Source organism: Salvelinus namaycush, chromosome 20 (assembly GCF_016432855.1).
Source record: "Salvelinus namaycush isolate Seneca chromosome 20, SaNama_1.0, whole genome shotgun sequence".
Classification (NCBI taxonomy): Eukaryota; Metazoa; Chordata; class Actinopteri; order Salmoniformes; family Salmonidae; genus Salvelinus; species Salvelinus namaycush.
Genome location: NC_052326.1, coordinates 27708785 through 27724808, shown reverse-complemented (window position 1 = coordinate 27724808; position 16024 = coordinate 27708785). Strand labels below are relative to the sequence as shown.

Sequence of the window (16024 nt, the reverse complement as noted above, 5' to 3'; positions counted from 1 at the left end):
TCAATAAGGGGAGAAGAGGATTGGCCCATGGGTGGTGCGCATAGGCCCAGGGGCGGGCCGTAGGAGGCTGAGATGCGTGCCTTGTAGTGTGCCCTGTAAGAGGTGGTGGTGGGGATGGTAGTTCTGAGTGTGAGAAATGGGACCAGGGGCACGCAGCTGAGCCAGTTGATTGGAGGAGGCAGCGGCTGCCATCGCCGCGGCAACAGCCAGGGGGTTAGGAAACAGTCCATGGCCCAGAGTCTTTGGAAGTTCCTTTGAGAAGGTCAAGGATGACTGAGATCCAGAGAGAGAGACAGTGTAAAGGTTAAAATGAGTAATGAGTAAGGTGAGAGAAGAGGCAGACTGTGGTATGCTGTCTATTAGACAACCCTGAGCTAAATGACTGAATCATCAAATACTGATTTAGAAGTATTGCTATAGCCTATACACATAATTGGATCATTACCACAAAGTCTGTACGATTCTTATGCCGGCTAAGGAGGGGATTGGGCTTCCCTGCGACTCCATCCCGATGCCTTCGACTGGATATATGCTGAAGAGAAAAATAAGTGGGACATTATAGGTTTTCTTCTTTCTCCAAATGTGAATCCTTCTTTCAGTGAGGTATCTGAATGATGAATTAAGCTGTAGGTGTAAGGTAAAGTTGCCTCTAGATGCTGATCTGTGGTTAGTTTTGCATTTCCCCCACTAATGGTTAAGGTTAGGATTCTGGGTTAAGGTTAGGATTGTAGCTGATCACAGTAGTGGAACATGTACCCAGTTCTCATATTTAAGTTAAAGTAAAGAAACCTTCATAGAAACTTAGTCAAGTAAAAGTGAAAGTCACCCAGTAAAATACTACTTGAGTAAAAGTCTAAAGTATTTGGTTTTAAATATACTTAAGTGCCTCCCGGGTGGCGCAGTGGTCTAGGGCCCTGCATCGCAGTGCTAGCTGTGCCACCAGAGACTCTGGGTTTGAGCCATGGGGCGACGCACAATTGGCCTAGCGTCGTCCGGGTTAGGGAGGGTTTACCTGGTAGGGATATCCTTGTCTCATCGCGCACTCCTGTGGCGGGCCGGGCGCAGTGCGCGCTAACCAGGTCGCCAGGTGCACAGTGTTTCCTCCGACACATTGGTGCGGCTGGCTTCCGGGTTGGATGCGTGCTGTGTTAAGAAGCAGTGTGGCTTGGTTGGGTTGTGTTTCGGAGGACGCATGGCTTTCGACCTTCGTCTCTCCTGAGCCCGTACGGAAGTTGTAGCGATGAGACAAGATAGTAACTACTAACAATTTGATACTACCAAATTGAGGAGAAAAGTGGGTAAAATTCCCCCAAAAAATATATATATACTGAAGTATCAAAAGTATAAATCATTTCAAATTCCTTCATTTAAGGATAGCCAGTGGCGCACTCCAACACTCAGACATGATTTACAAACGAAGCATTTGTGTTTAGTGAGTCCGCCAGATCAGAGGCAGTGGGGATGACCAAGGATGTTCTCTTGATAAGTGCGTGAATTTGACAATTTTCCTGTCTTGCCTGAGCCTTCTAAATGTAACTGGTGCTTTTGGGTGTCAGGAAAATGTATGGAGTAAAAAGTACATTATTTTCTTTAGGAATGTTATGAAGTAAAAGTAGTCAAAAATATTAATAGTAAAGTAAAGTACAGATACCACAAAAAACGACTTCAGTAGTACTTGAAAGTATTTTTACTTATGTATTTTACACCACTGGCTGATCCTAGATCTGTACCTAGGGGAAACTTCACTCTTGGGCAGTGGTCGTGTTACTTACTCACTCACCTGTTTGAGCTGTAGCTCAGAGTTCACCCTCACGTTGCAGATCTCACAGTGGAAGGTGCGTTCCTGAGTGTTGTGGTCCGAGGGCAGCCCCCCTGCCTGCTCTGGGCTGAGGTTAGGGCCCAGCCGAGGGTATGTTTTTATGGGGCCCAGCCCACTCCATGCCTCCAGGATGGTTTTGTGTTTGGTACCTGTCACCCGTGGAGAGAGTGGTAGAGAAGGAAATATTAGTTGTTGTTGTTTGTAAATTTTGTAAGTTCATACCTCATTGATAAAACTAGGCCTGATAACTCCTTGATTACATTTTCTCTGTGGAGTGTAATGTACTTCTACATTTCATGATGTTCTTGTTCACTTCAAAACGTTGATATTTTATGTATTTTTTGTACTATTAAGAAATTACAGATCTTTATAATTGTAATATGGAATAGGCCATTGTGACTTTTGTTTAAACAATTGAATTATTTTGCACCATAAATTCGATTTTGCGTAGCCTACACATCCATATGCTGCTCCGTGCGTCAATGGAAATGAGTCTCCCAAGGCAAGACTTTCTAGCTGCATACCCAGCAGAAGATATTGTCTTCCTCGGATGAATAAATAACGTATTGTTTTTGTGTTTACAAAATTATTTGCAGTATTTCTTTCATCACAGCCGCCGACACAGGCCGCACTCGGTCACCCAGAAGCAAGGTACAGTAAGCGTTTGGATATTTTTGTATTAGTAGGTTCCTTAAATGATCATTTGTTTGTGGCTATCATTGTAATTAACCTAGCCCTCAGAAGAATATGGTGGACTATATCACATTGTAGGCTAATTGAGCATAGAAAGATGAGTAGGCCAAAGCAGTATATTGAGTCAGAAAGTGTGGTGACATTGACTAGCCACTAGAGAGCACAGCCAAACATTTTCAGGATTAGGCTATTCAGCAGTTTTGGTAACCTATCTCCTGCTCTGTTCTTGTCTTGTCATGTAGTACAGAACCATTATCTCCTATTTCTCTTGTTCACGGTCAGTCCCTGTTCACCCCTTCTTTTGGCTCTTTTTTAAAGGAACATTTCCTTCTCTCCTTTCTCAGTCTAGTACAGGGATGGGCAACTGGCGAAACCAAATTTAGCGTAGGGCCCCCAAAAGGCTAGGGCCGGCTCTGACTACATGTGTGAGTATGGATGTGGGTAAGCAGACTGAGCCCCACATGATGAGTTAACATTTTTGGTGGCCCCCACCCCATCAAAGTTTCCCATCCCTGGTCTGGTATATACTGTACATTAGAGGTAACTGCCAAAATAAAGGAAACACTTGAGTAAATGAGGTTTACAAAGTATATTGAAAGCAGGTGCTTGGTGCTTCCACACAGGTGTGGTTCCTGAGTGTACTAAGTAATTAACATGCCATCATGCTTAGGGTCATGAATAAAAATGCCCAGTTGCCTATTATTTTGGCTACCATGGCTAGAAGAAGAGATCTCAGTGACTTTGAAAGCGGGGTCTCAAAGGAGCATGAGGTTAAGGATTAGCCCCTTTTTTCAATTTTCGCCTAAAATGTCATACTCAAATCTATAGCTCAGGCCCTGAAGCAAGGATATGCATATTCTTGGTGCCATTTGAAAAGAAACACTTTGACGTTTATGGAAATGTGAAAGTAATGTAGTAGAATATAACACAATAGATCTGGTAAAAGATAATACAAAGAAAAAAACAACCATTCTTTTGTATTTTTTTGTACCATCTTTGAAATGCAAGAGAAAGGCCATAATGTATTATTCCAGCCCAGATTTTGGCCACTAGATGGCATCAGTGTATGTGCAACGTTTTAGACTGATCCAATGAACCATTGCATTTCTGTTCAAATGTGCCTAATTTGTTTATTAATAACTTTTCATGTTCAAAATTGTGCACTCTCCTCAAACAAACAATAGCATGGTATTCTTTCACTGTAATAGCTACTGTAAATTGGACAGCGGAGTTAGATTAACAAGAATTTAAGACTCTGCCAATATCAGCTATGTCTATGTCCTGGGTAATTTACTTGTTACTCAACCATCCCGTGGAAGCGACACCGATCCCAAAGAAGTTTTAAAGGGTGTGTGTGTATATGTGTGTGTGCGTGTGCTTGTGTGCGTGTGTGAGTGTCTCAGTCACCAGATCTCAACCCAATTCAACACTTGCAGTACAATATGGGAGATTCTGTCTCCTGAGACAGCTTTTTCCACCACCATCAACAAAACCCCAAATTATGGAATTTCTCATAGAAGAATGGTGTCGCATCCCTCCAGTAGAGTTCCACACTTCCAGAAGTTCCAGAATCTATGCCAAGGCGCATTGAAGATGTTCTGGCTCGTGGTGGCCCAATGCCCTATTAAGACACTTTATGTTTTGTCACCAAAGCACCATATACTACCCACCACTGCAACTTGTATGCTCTCGTTGGCTGGCCCTCGCATTATATTCGTTGCCAAACCCACTGGCTCCAGGTCATCTATAAGTCTATGCTAGGTAAAGCCCCGCCTTATCTCAGCTCACTGGTCACCATAGCAGCACCCACCCGTAGCACGCGCTCCAGCAGGTATATTTCACTCATCACCCCCAAAGCCAATTCCTCCTTTGGCCGCTTTTCGTTCCAGTTCTCTGCTGCCAATGATTGGAACAAACTGCAAAAATCACTGATTGGCAGCAGACTCATATCTCCCTCACTAGCTTTAAGCACCAGCTGTCAGAGCAGCTCACAGATCACTGCACCTGTACATAGCACATCTATATATAGCCCATCCAACTACTTCATCCCCATACTGTTATATATATATTTTTTAAATTTTTTATTTTTTAATTTTACCCCCTTTTCTCCCCAATTTTCGTGGTATCCAATCGCTAGTAATTACTATCTTGTCTCATCGCTACAACTCCCGTACGGGCTCGGGAGAGACGAAGGTCGAAAGCCATGCGTCCTCCGAAGCACAACCCAACCAAGCCGCACTGCTTCTTAACACAGTGCGCCTCCAACCCGGAAGCCAGCCGCACCAATGTGTCGGAGGAAACACCGTGCACCTGGCCCCCTTGGTTAGCGCGCACTGCGCCCGGCCCGCCACAGGAGTCGCTGGAGCGCGATGAGACAAGGATATCCCTACCGGCCAAACCCTCCCTAACCCGGACGACGCTAGGCCAATTGTGCGTCGCCCCACGGACCTCCCGGTCGCGGCCGGCTGCGACAGAGCCTGGGCGCGAACCCAGAGACTCTAGACCACTGCGCCACCCGGGAGGCCTCTGTTATATATTTTGCTCCTTTGCACCCCAGTATTTCTACTTGCACACTATATGCACGCTATATTGTAATTATTTCGCCACTATGGCCTATTTATTGCCCTTATCCTACCTCATTTGCACACACTGTATATAGACTTTTTCTATTTTATTTTTGACTGTATGTTTGCTTATTCCATGTGTAACTCTGTGTTGTTGTTTGTGTTGCACTGCTTTGCTTTATCTTGGCCATGTCACATTTGTAAATGAGAACTTGTTCTCAACTAGCCTACCTGGTTAAATAAAGATGAAATACATTTTTTTTAAATGTTGGTGTTTCCTTATTTTGGCAGTTACCTGTATGTACTTCTTCTCACCCACTCTCATCTCCTATCTGCTATAGTGTTTCCTTTCCTGATTGGTCCCTCTTTACAAACACACATGCCTTTTCTTTTTATAAGCCCAACTCTGGCAGCTCACTCCATGGCCTAAGTTCATTGACCATTCTCAAAACCATTTCCAGACTGTTTTCTTTAAATACCAAAACTATTTACTCATGCCCTGTACAGTTGCTTGGATACTGTTTGTAGCTCAACAACACACGTGTATATTTTAAATCAGGCCCTCACAAATGTGGAATCTCCTTAGTGTGTGTACATAACTGTGGACAAGCCCAAATGGCTATGTGTGTAAGTAGTTATTTGACTACGTATACATAATATTTTATGCACTGTGAATCATTAAAAATAACAGCAATATTCTGGTAACCTGTCAGTTTGTAATCATGGATGTCAGTAACTATGTATATGTAATTACCTCCAGGTGTGTATGTTTTGGAGGGATGGCTTTAGGAAACACAAACATAACTAGTAGTCCCATGTGGCTCAGTTGGCAGCGCATGCCACTTACCATGCCAGGGTTGTGGGTTCGATTCCCATGGGGGACCAGAAGGAATGAAAATGTATGCATTCACTACTGGAAGTCACTCTGGATAACAGCATATACTAAAATGTCATATTGTAACTAAAAGAAAACAATCTGATTGTTAAAATGAACCAGACACATGGAAGTATTGTCCTGTCTCTCTATGTGGTGGATGAAAGCCAAGCTGTTCTTCTGTCATTTGAGTTGAGCTGGTTAATCTAGCCTTGAACACACTGAAATATTAATTGTTTACTCTTCTTCCCTGAGAGTGTGACTTAGGTTCTGTGTGTGCATCAGAAGCCCTGGCTTAGTATTGCAATATTTGGCCTTGTGAAGTTATTCAACCGCAATGCCTTAGCTGTGGTTTGCAGTGTATTCATAAATCCTTGAGTGGAAGAAAATATATTTAATCAGTTATGCCACTGTGTGTAGTATTGTCCCTTGTGTGTGACAGTGGTATCCCATGAGTCAATATCAGAGATCAGGGTGTGAAGGAGAACACATAAAATATTGTGTTTGTAAAAGCTCAAGCATCACTTTGTGTGGCTAATTTTGAGGCTGCTGAGAAGGCAATATCTATCTAGGCCGGAATGCTCAATGACAATAGACTTCATTACACATCGCGTTATTAGTTCTGTCTTTGGAAGGAGCCTTACCTTTGTTGTGCGCCTCTAGCTGAGAGAGGGAGTTGACGGCCACTTTGCACAGTGAGCAGTAGAGCAGCTTCTTGGCCTTGTCCTCCTCAGACTCCCCTGAAAAGAGGCTGGGGGCTGGGGACAGGGTGTCAGGGGGGCACGCCATGGGGGTGTCCACCTGGGGGGCACAAAGGGCCAGGGAGGGGATGGAGGTGGTGGGCATAGGTGTACTCAAAGGGGGCAGGGATGGACACACAGGGAGCAGGGGGGTGTCTTGGACCGACATGGGGATGGGGCTGGGTGTCATGTCTGAGCCGTTTGAATGTGGGCGGGACTGGACGTCATCTGTGAAGAGAACAGATAGGAAATAGAACGTTTTCTACCATATTTTATACAACGGGTGGTTCTAATCCTGAATGCTGATTGGTTAAAAAACTTTACTTTGTCTCGGGCCTAACAACACCCGTGCCAATATATCCACAAACACCGGATTCTCGGGCATTATCACTTACGTGTAGAGCACACCAGATAATATTATGATGATGATGATGCTGCGGCACTAGTACAGTACTATGTCTGAACCTACAGGGTCAAAACTCTGCCTCAGAGGGCCACACATCTGTCTCCCCCATCTGGAGTGAGTCAGGGTAGGGGGAATACCTGGGTCATGTCAGGTTATTCAGGTTGGAGAGGGTGGAAGGAGGGTCAGTAGAACAGCACAGTAATCTTAATGTTACTGTAGGTTAACCACTGTATGTAGCACAGGGTCATCTGGCCTGCCAATTGAACCAAGAGATAAACAAAATACAAGTTTTGAGAGTCAGTAGAGCCTTCATACTAGATTTAACCACAGACACAATCAAATCTGGCAGCTTTTTCTCTCCCAGTCTTTCTTGTGTGACAGTATGTGTCAGGGGAAGCTCTATGTGTTGCCTACGCCCCCCCCCCCCCCCCCCCCCGAATCTGATGACAGCCCTCCCTCCCTCCCCACCACCCTCCTCTCCTCTGCTGGCCAATCCCAGTGACGGATGCCTGGGAAGCTGATTCTTGTCAGTGCTGACAGAGGCGTCTCTTAGCAGACATCCCTCTGTATGACTGTTCTGTTTCACCCCTGATCTCTGACTAAACAGCTGAACTTTACACACACACAGACTGAAACGTGTGTGTGTGTTAAGGTTATATCTCTGTGTGGGTTCAGCATGTGTGTGTGTTTAGGTTATATCTCTCTGTGGGTTCAGCATGTGTGTGTGTTTAGGTTATATCTCTGTGTGGGTTCAGCATGTGTGTGTGTTTAGGTTATATCTCTCTGTGGGTTCAGCATGTGTGTGTGTTTAGGTTATATCTCTCTGTGGGTTCAGCATGTGTGTGTGTTTAGGTTATATCTCTCTGTGGGTTCAGCATGTCAAATCAAATCAAATCAAATTTTATTGGTCTCATACACATGGTTAGCAGATGTTAATGCAGTGTAGCGAAATGCTTGTGCTTCTAGTTCCGACAGTGCAGTAATATCTAACAAGTAATCTAACAAATTCACAACGACTACCTTATACACACAATGTAAGGGGATGGAATAAGAATATCTACATATAAATATATGGATGCTCGATGGCCGTGCAGCATAGGCAAGATGCAATAGATGGTATAAAATACACTATATACATATGAGATAAGTATTGTAGGATATGTAAACATTATTAAAGTGACATTATTTAAAGAGACTAGTGATACCTTTATTAAATCCATTTATTAAAGTGGCCAGTGATTTGAGTCAGTATGTTGGCAGCAGCCTCTCTATGTTAGTGATGGCTGTTTAACAGTCTGATGGCCTTGAGCTAGAAGCTGTTTTTCAGTCTCTCGGTCCCAGCTTTGATGCACCTGTACTGACATCACCTTCTGGATGATAGCGAGGTGAACAGGCAGTGGCTCGGGTGGTTGTTGTCCTTGATGATCTTTCTGGCCTGCCTGTGACATCGGGTGGTGTATGTCTCTTAGAGGGCAGGTAGTTTGCCCCCGGTGATGCATTGTGCAAACCGCACTACCCTCTGGAGAGCCTTGCAATTGAGGGCAGTGCAATTGCCGTACCAGGCGGTGATACAGCCCGACAGGATGCTCTCAATTGTGCATCTGTAAAAGTTTCTGAGGGTTTTAGGTGACAAGCCAAATTTCTTCAGCCTCCTGAGGTTGAAGAGGCGGTGTTGCGCCTTCTTCACCACACTGTCTGTGTGTGTGGACCATTTCAGTTTGTCCGTGATGTGTACACCGAGGACCTTAAAACTTTCCACCTTCTCCACTACTGTCCCGTCGATGTGGATGGGGGGGTGCTCCCTCTGCTGTTTCCTGAAGTCCACAATCATCTCCTTTGTTTTGTTGAGGTTGAGTGAGAGTTTATTTTTCCTGACACCACACTCCAAGGGCCCTCACTTCCTCCCTGTAGGCTGTCTTGTCGTTGTTGGTAATCAAGCCTACCACTGTAGTGTCGTCTGCAAACTTGATGATTGAGTTGGAGGCATGCATGGCAACGCAGTCATGGGTGAACAGGGAGTACAGGAGAGGGCTGAGAACGCACCCTTGTAGGGCCCCAGTGTAGAGGATCAGCCGGGTGGAGATGTTGTTCCCTACCTTCACCACCTGGGGGCGGCCAGTCAGAAAGTCCAGGACCCAGTTGCACAGGGTGGGGTCGAGACCCAGGGTCTCAAGCTTAATGATGAGTTTGGATGGTACTATGGTGTTGAATGCTGAACTGTAGTCAATGAACAGCATTCTTACATAGGTATTCCTCTTGTCCAGATGGGATAGGGAAGTTTCCAGTGTGATGGCAATTGCATCATCTGAGGACCTATTGGGGCGGTAAACAAATTGGAGTGGATCTAGGGTATCAGGTAGGGTGGAGGTGATATGATCCTTGACTAGTCTCTCAAAGCACTTCATGATGACGGAAGTGAGTGCTACGGGGCGATAGTCATTTAGTTCAGTTACTTTTGCTTTCGTGGGAACAGGAACAATGGTGGACACCTTGAAGCAATAGGGGACAGCAGACTGGGATAGGGGTTGATTGAATATGTCCGTAAACACACCAGCCAGCTTGTTTGCGCATGCTCTGAGGACGCGGCTAGGGATGCAATCTGGGCCGGCAGCCTTGTGAGGGTTAGCACGTTTAAATGTTTTATTCACATCGGCCACGGAGGAGAGCCCACAGTCTTTGGTAGATGGACGTGTCGTGGCACTGTATTGTCCTCAAAGCGCGCATGGACGTTGTTTAATTTGTCTGGGAGAAAGTCGTCGATGTCCGCGACGGGGCTGGTTTTCTTTTTGTAATCCGTGATTGACTTTAGACCCTGCCACATGTGTCTCGTTTTTGAGCCGTTGAATTGCGACTCTACTTTATCTCTATACTGACGCTTAGCTTGTTTGATTGCCTTGCGGAGGGAATAACTACACTGTTTGTATTCGGTCATATTTCCAGTTGCCTTGCCATGATTAAATTCAGTGATTTGTGTGTGTTTAGGTTATATCTCTGTGTGGGTTCAGCATGTGTGTGTGTTTAGGTTATATCTTTGTGTGGGTTCAGCATGTGTGTGTGTGTGTGCGGTGTAGAACACAGGTGGTGCTTACCCTGTTTGCTAGGGTCAGGGCCTGGGCAGGATGGTGAGGGGCCTGGTGGAGAGGGGGCGGCGTTGGGGAGAGTGGGCAGCTTGTCACCCTCCTGGGGGCGAGTCTTGGAGGTCTCAATGCCTTTTACCCTCCGAGCGTGGCGGTTCCCTTTATAGTGGGCCTCTGCCTGACTCTGAGAAAAGAACATGGGGAGGAGAGGGCATGACATGATATGTCACATCATAATCCACATGGGTATTATTATTCACACACTTCTGAGCGCCATGCTTATCTGATATCTGCGTATATCCAGAAAGAAAAAAAATATACCCAATCTTTAGCAGATGATATTTCACTCACCCCAATAGCAGCCTTAGCATGGCCATGGGACACCACACACACCCTGGCTGTTTTATTTTCACACTACGGTTGTGTCCTGTTTTCCTGTTTAGTACAGTATCTATCATCCACAGGCCTGTTTGAGACCCAGTGAGGTCAGTGGAGTAAACTCTAGCCATAGTGTTGACTGGACGTCTCTCAGCAGATGGCTTTAGGCTGTCATATGAGCCCTGTGCTGTCCCTGCTCTGTACCTGCCTGTTCCTGTGGCTGACTGACTGGCTGGCTGACTGGCTGGAGCACTCTTCAGCAGTTCAGTAGATCAATTATGCATCTCTGATTAATTTATCACTGAGATCCCCAATGTCTGCGCAGGGGTGGGTTTTATTTAAAAAATATATAATTGAACCTGTATTGAACAAGGCAAGTCAGTTAGGAACAAATTCTTATTTACAATGGCGGCCTACTCCGGCCAAACCTGAACGACGCTGGGACAATTGTGCGCCGCCCTATGGGACTCCCAATCACGGCCGGATGTGATACAGCCTGGATTCGAACCAGGGACTGTAGTGACTTTATAACTATCCTTGTTCAACACAAAATAGCACAAAATACAGCATCTGAGGAGCACACACTCTCTGTGGTGTGTTGTCAATGTGAGAACTACACTGAGTGTACAAACAGTAGGTCAGCAGTAATCATTCTTTAAGCGTTCTAGAATACTCCAGACCCTATATAGTACTATAATGAACAGGACACCTCTAGTCTGTCTTTACAGAGGAGCATTATAGAATGTTCTGGTGGTTCCTCTGCTGTAAATTACTAATTACTGAACTGAGCCTGTGATGATTATCGAGTGGTGAGAATGGGATTATCTAAAATAGACCCAGAGGTGTGAGGAAACACTGACAGCTGCAACTAGACTACTGCTGCTCAAGGAGGAATAAGGAATGCGAGTGGCCAGAGTGTCACCAAGGGAGGCTGTGTGTACTGTAGGCAGCTACATAGCTACAAAGAGAGCTCGGGCTTGGCAGCAGCGAGGGAGTGAGGGGGGCATCAACGAGGTGAGGAGGCTACTGGGACGTGTCAGGGATGCATCCCTAAACCCCAGGCAGTAATTGCCGATGACAGAGGTACACATATAGCCCCAGATTAGACATGAAGGAGGAGGGGTAACCCACTCAGCAACAGTTATGTTCTCCAAAGAGACAGACTTACAGAGAAAAGTAATTGCCTCTCTCTCACTTCTCTTCCACTCTACTTTCACTATTTCAGCTTGTAACCCCCCTTCTGTCTCTCTCTCTCATCTCCTCTTCTCTCTCTCGATGGAGGAAAGCTTTGGTTTTGAAGCTCTGTCCTGACCTTCAGTGTTTGGGTCTTGGGGGATTAATGAAATTCAACAATCAATTACAACTGAACAGAGTTGACAACAGAGAGGGGAGGTGGACAGGGAGACAGGAAGAGGGGATAGAGCAGAGGAAGTCTAGAAAGAGATTAGAAGGAAGGAGGAAAGAGAGATCTTTAGTGTAGAACTGAAGAGTTATAAAAGAGGAGGACATGATGTTTGGAATGGGTTAAGAAGTGTTATGAAAAGTGGATATGAAAATATGATCCTTTTCTCTCTGAGCAGGATGCGGCTTTGATGTTTAATCTATGAAGTGACAAAGGCAGAGGAACCAGAGAGAACTGGTCTAGCAGCCAAATCTACTGTACAGCCGACAGGCAACACAATGGAGGAGAGAGGGGGTGGGAGAGGAGAGGGAGGACGAGGGAAATGCAGAAGAGAAGGGGACACAGGAAGTACACCAGAAAGAGAGAAAGAGATCGAGAGACATCAACATGTATGAAGAAGAGGCGGAACAAAGGAAAAGGAAGCAGGATCTATCTTAGGGACTGACATTGACATTGACATTGACATTGATTGATTGATTGAGAGAGAGAGAGAGAGAGAGAGAGAGAGAGAGAGAGAGAGAGAGAGAGAGAGAGAGAGAGAGAGAGAGAGAGAGAGAGAGAGAGGTGTCCAGCTGTGGTGCTGCAGTGGTAACGATAGCCAATGCAGCACAATAAAGAGGCATGTGACGTCGGTGTTGCAGCATAGAGAGCTGGGCTGAGCTCTGACAGCCTGTCCTGTATGGCTGGTGGCTGCTTGGAATGAATTGCAATTTCATAATCACCCCATGTGGCCGTATACAGTACATTACTGGTGGCAGAGTGGCAGTGTGATAGGTTTGCTTCTGAGTTTATATGAATCAATCCGGATATTTTGGTTTGGTTCAGCTTCAGTCTTTAATTGTATCTGGTTTAGCAGATGATGAAGTTTAATCCATGGATTAGCCAGTGTTGACTGACAGAAAACACAATTCAGTGAGAGTGCTGCCGGGACTTTATTTTGAATATTTATATCAAAATATCTTACTGTTTATAGCAGGAAAGACAATGTATGCTGGCTGGGGTATAACATTAGAAACGTGTGGAAAGTATTATATAATAGTGTCTCTAACTGTGCTTCTGAAATGCAGTAGTGCTGCAATAACAGATCCTTGGCTGTATACTGTGAGCAGACTATTCTTTCATTATTAGAGAACGTCCATTGTGCTCTGAGCTCACAGCCTGACTTCCCCTCTCAGATTACTGAGCACTGGACTGGTAGAGCAGATGGAGATCAGGACATTCTCACACACACTGACTGTACTGATGATGATGCATAAAGGGAGTGAAGGCCAAACAGGTGGCCAAGGGTCCAGTCGATTTTTACAACAGTGGAAGTTGAACACACACATACACACCACACGCAGTACACTATTCTACGCTGCTACATAGAGGCACAGACGGACAGACGACACTCACACACCCACACACAGGGTTGACGACAGTGACACCTGACCATACAGCAAACCCTCGACCACAAAGCGCCACAGGGGGTGGTGCGGACAGCCCAGTACATCACTGGGGCCGAGCTCCCTACCATCCACGACCTCTATATCAGGCAAGGATAGCCGAAAAATTGCCAAAAACTCCAGCCACCCAAACCGTAGACTATTCACTCTGCTACTGTCCGGCAAACAATACCGGAGCATTGGCTCTTGGACCCCCAAGCCATAAGACTGCTAAATAGTTCATTAAGTGGTTACCCTGATTATCTGCACTGACCCTATCTTACACTGACTCTATGCACACTCACTATATATACACACTCACACACACACTACACTGACACTCACACAAAAAATCCATACACATTCACATACTGTACACTAGATATACACACACACACACACAACACACACACACGCATACCGACAACACAAACACACACACTTTTACACTCATTTGCTATTACTATCTATCCTGATGCCTAGTCAAATACCTCGTACCTCTGCACATTGATCTGGTACTGGTACTCTCTGTATATTGATTTATTCTTGTGTATTTTATTCCTTGTGTTACTATTTTTCTTTTTATTATCATTTCTCAGTTAAGTCTACACCTGTTGTATTTGGCACATGTGACAAATGACATTGGATTTGATTTGAGTGTGTACTACAGAATGTGAGAACATGGGGTCCAGGAGAGTGGATTAGAGAGGCTAGATAGATGCAGCTGTTATGGCGTTTCAGACGCTCCCCTGTCTATGTTTCCACCGCCCTTTCCCGAAAAGTATTTAGTGCTTTATTCATTGGCATGTGTCAATTTTTTTAGCCAGGATCGTGTGTCAAACTTGTGTCTGGCTTGGAGGTGAAACTGCATTTCCCCTGAGCAAAGAGACTTTTACTGTATGTTTAAGGGATATACCCATCACTCAAGCTGGTCCAATGTACCCTGGCCTGTACTTTCTATACCCATTGTGAAGCACTACAAAAACATTTAATATTACACAACAATAATGTTGAATACACGTAGTGCACATTATGAAGCAAATTGCCTAAGCATGCTACAGTGAAATTGTTATACTCAATGCAGTCTATGACAGGAAAACAGGTCTTACCACATCTTACTGGTGATAAAACGCTCCCATCTGTGTAGGGGAGGGGGAGGGGTTGTATAATCCGGCCGTATATGTTTATGTTTACAGGTGAGTTTGTGTTCTAATACACACAGCAGCAAGGAGAGAGGATCATATACAGAGAAAATAATGTAGAGACAACAGTTGTATGTGGTTACATTTGTCATGACGTTGCCCTCTTTGGGTACAGCAAGCCCCATCCCCCTCTCCCTGCCTCCTACAACTAGGCTGCTGTGGTCAGAGAGGTCGTAAATTCCGGGAGGAGATAATCTCCTCATGGCCACAGTATAGAGACAGAGTGAAGTTTCATAGAGAACAAAGGAATTTCTTCCACCTCACAGAACTTGAGGTCCGAACAACATTTATGTTCCGGAGAAGGTATAAAAGATCGGTGAAGAATCCAGCTACGAACTGGTCCGTTTGGTACAAGTTTATAAAAGTCATGGGAGACGGTGCGGCCACATTACCATAATAGCCTCAGATATGAGGTTTACATCTAATTGTTGTATAAGATGAATGAGTGAGGATGATACTGTTTGTAAAATTCTGTAATGTGATTTTGGACTGTTTAATGAAGGGAACTCCAATTCCCTTTTGAGTTTAACTAAATCAGAGGACCGCCCATGAGCCCAGTTAGGGTCTGGCATCCTGGGACAGGCCCTTTTCTGCAACTCCCGAATAAAACCCCCACCTTGAGAATTTCTCACCAGACCATGTTTTCTCTCAATCACGAGAGGACAAAGGTTGCAGACCAGCTTACCTCGATAAAGAGAGGGCCTAGGTTTGAGATGATTGCTGAATCTTTTAACCATCCCACGTGGTTAAACTCTTAGACTATCGATACCGACAGAATAAGAACAAGTCTTTGATATTAATTACTAGTCTGCAGCTAGGAATTCGGTATCATTGAACGTAAAGAACGACAACCGCCGAAACGTCTATCCATAACGACATGAATGAATGTCACTCTGAACTATCCATTCTAACCATGACAGAGAGAGAGAGAGAGAGAGAGAGAAGACGGAAACTCTCCAACAGAAACAAACTTTTCAGCAGAGATCCCGATGACACACTGAGCGTAAATATATGTATTGATTGCAATTGTTCCCGAATGAGTGAGCGTTCATGTGCAAAGGATTAGCATTTCAATTGTTATAATTATCAACTGTGTGTTGTCTTATCTCAGTCGACCCCCACTTCCCTTTTGTACAACAAGCCGCCATGCCGGTTTAGCCCACTAGGGAAACTCCGTTATCATTTCCTTGTAACTATCAACTGTTTGTTTATGCATTTCTGTGAATTACTTAGTTAGTAAATAAATTATTTAAGACAATTGATGTATGGATGACTCATAGTGAAGACTGGGATCGTGCAGATAACAATTTACGACGTTTGGAATGAAACTAACGTGAGGTAAAGTAAATATTTCATTAATTCGAAGACTAATTGATCAGATATAAAATATCTGAAAAGTTATATTTCTTTCTTTAACTTTGTTATAATATCTGAATATTTTCCTT

The 16024-nt window shown here is 44.7% G+C and overlaps 1 protein-coding gene across 1 annotated transcript in view; it reads right to left on the bottom strand.

Annotated features, from left to right (window-relative positions):
- Positions 1–16024, bottom strand: part of LOC120065742 (zinc finger protein 385A-like) — a 33988-nt gene continuing 17964 nt past the window's right edge. Inside the window, exons 3-6 of the mRNA XM_039016831.1 lie at positions 10186–10357; positions 1781–1968; positions 446–532; positions 1–273 (exon numbers count right to left, since the gene is read on the bottom strand). Coding sequence (XP_038872759.1) covers positions 1–273; positions 446–532; positions 1781–1968; positions 10186–10357 — 720 coding nt within the window. The remainder of the gene's footprint in view (positions 274–445; positions 533–1780; positions 1969–10185; positions 10358–16024) is intronic.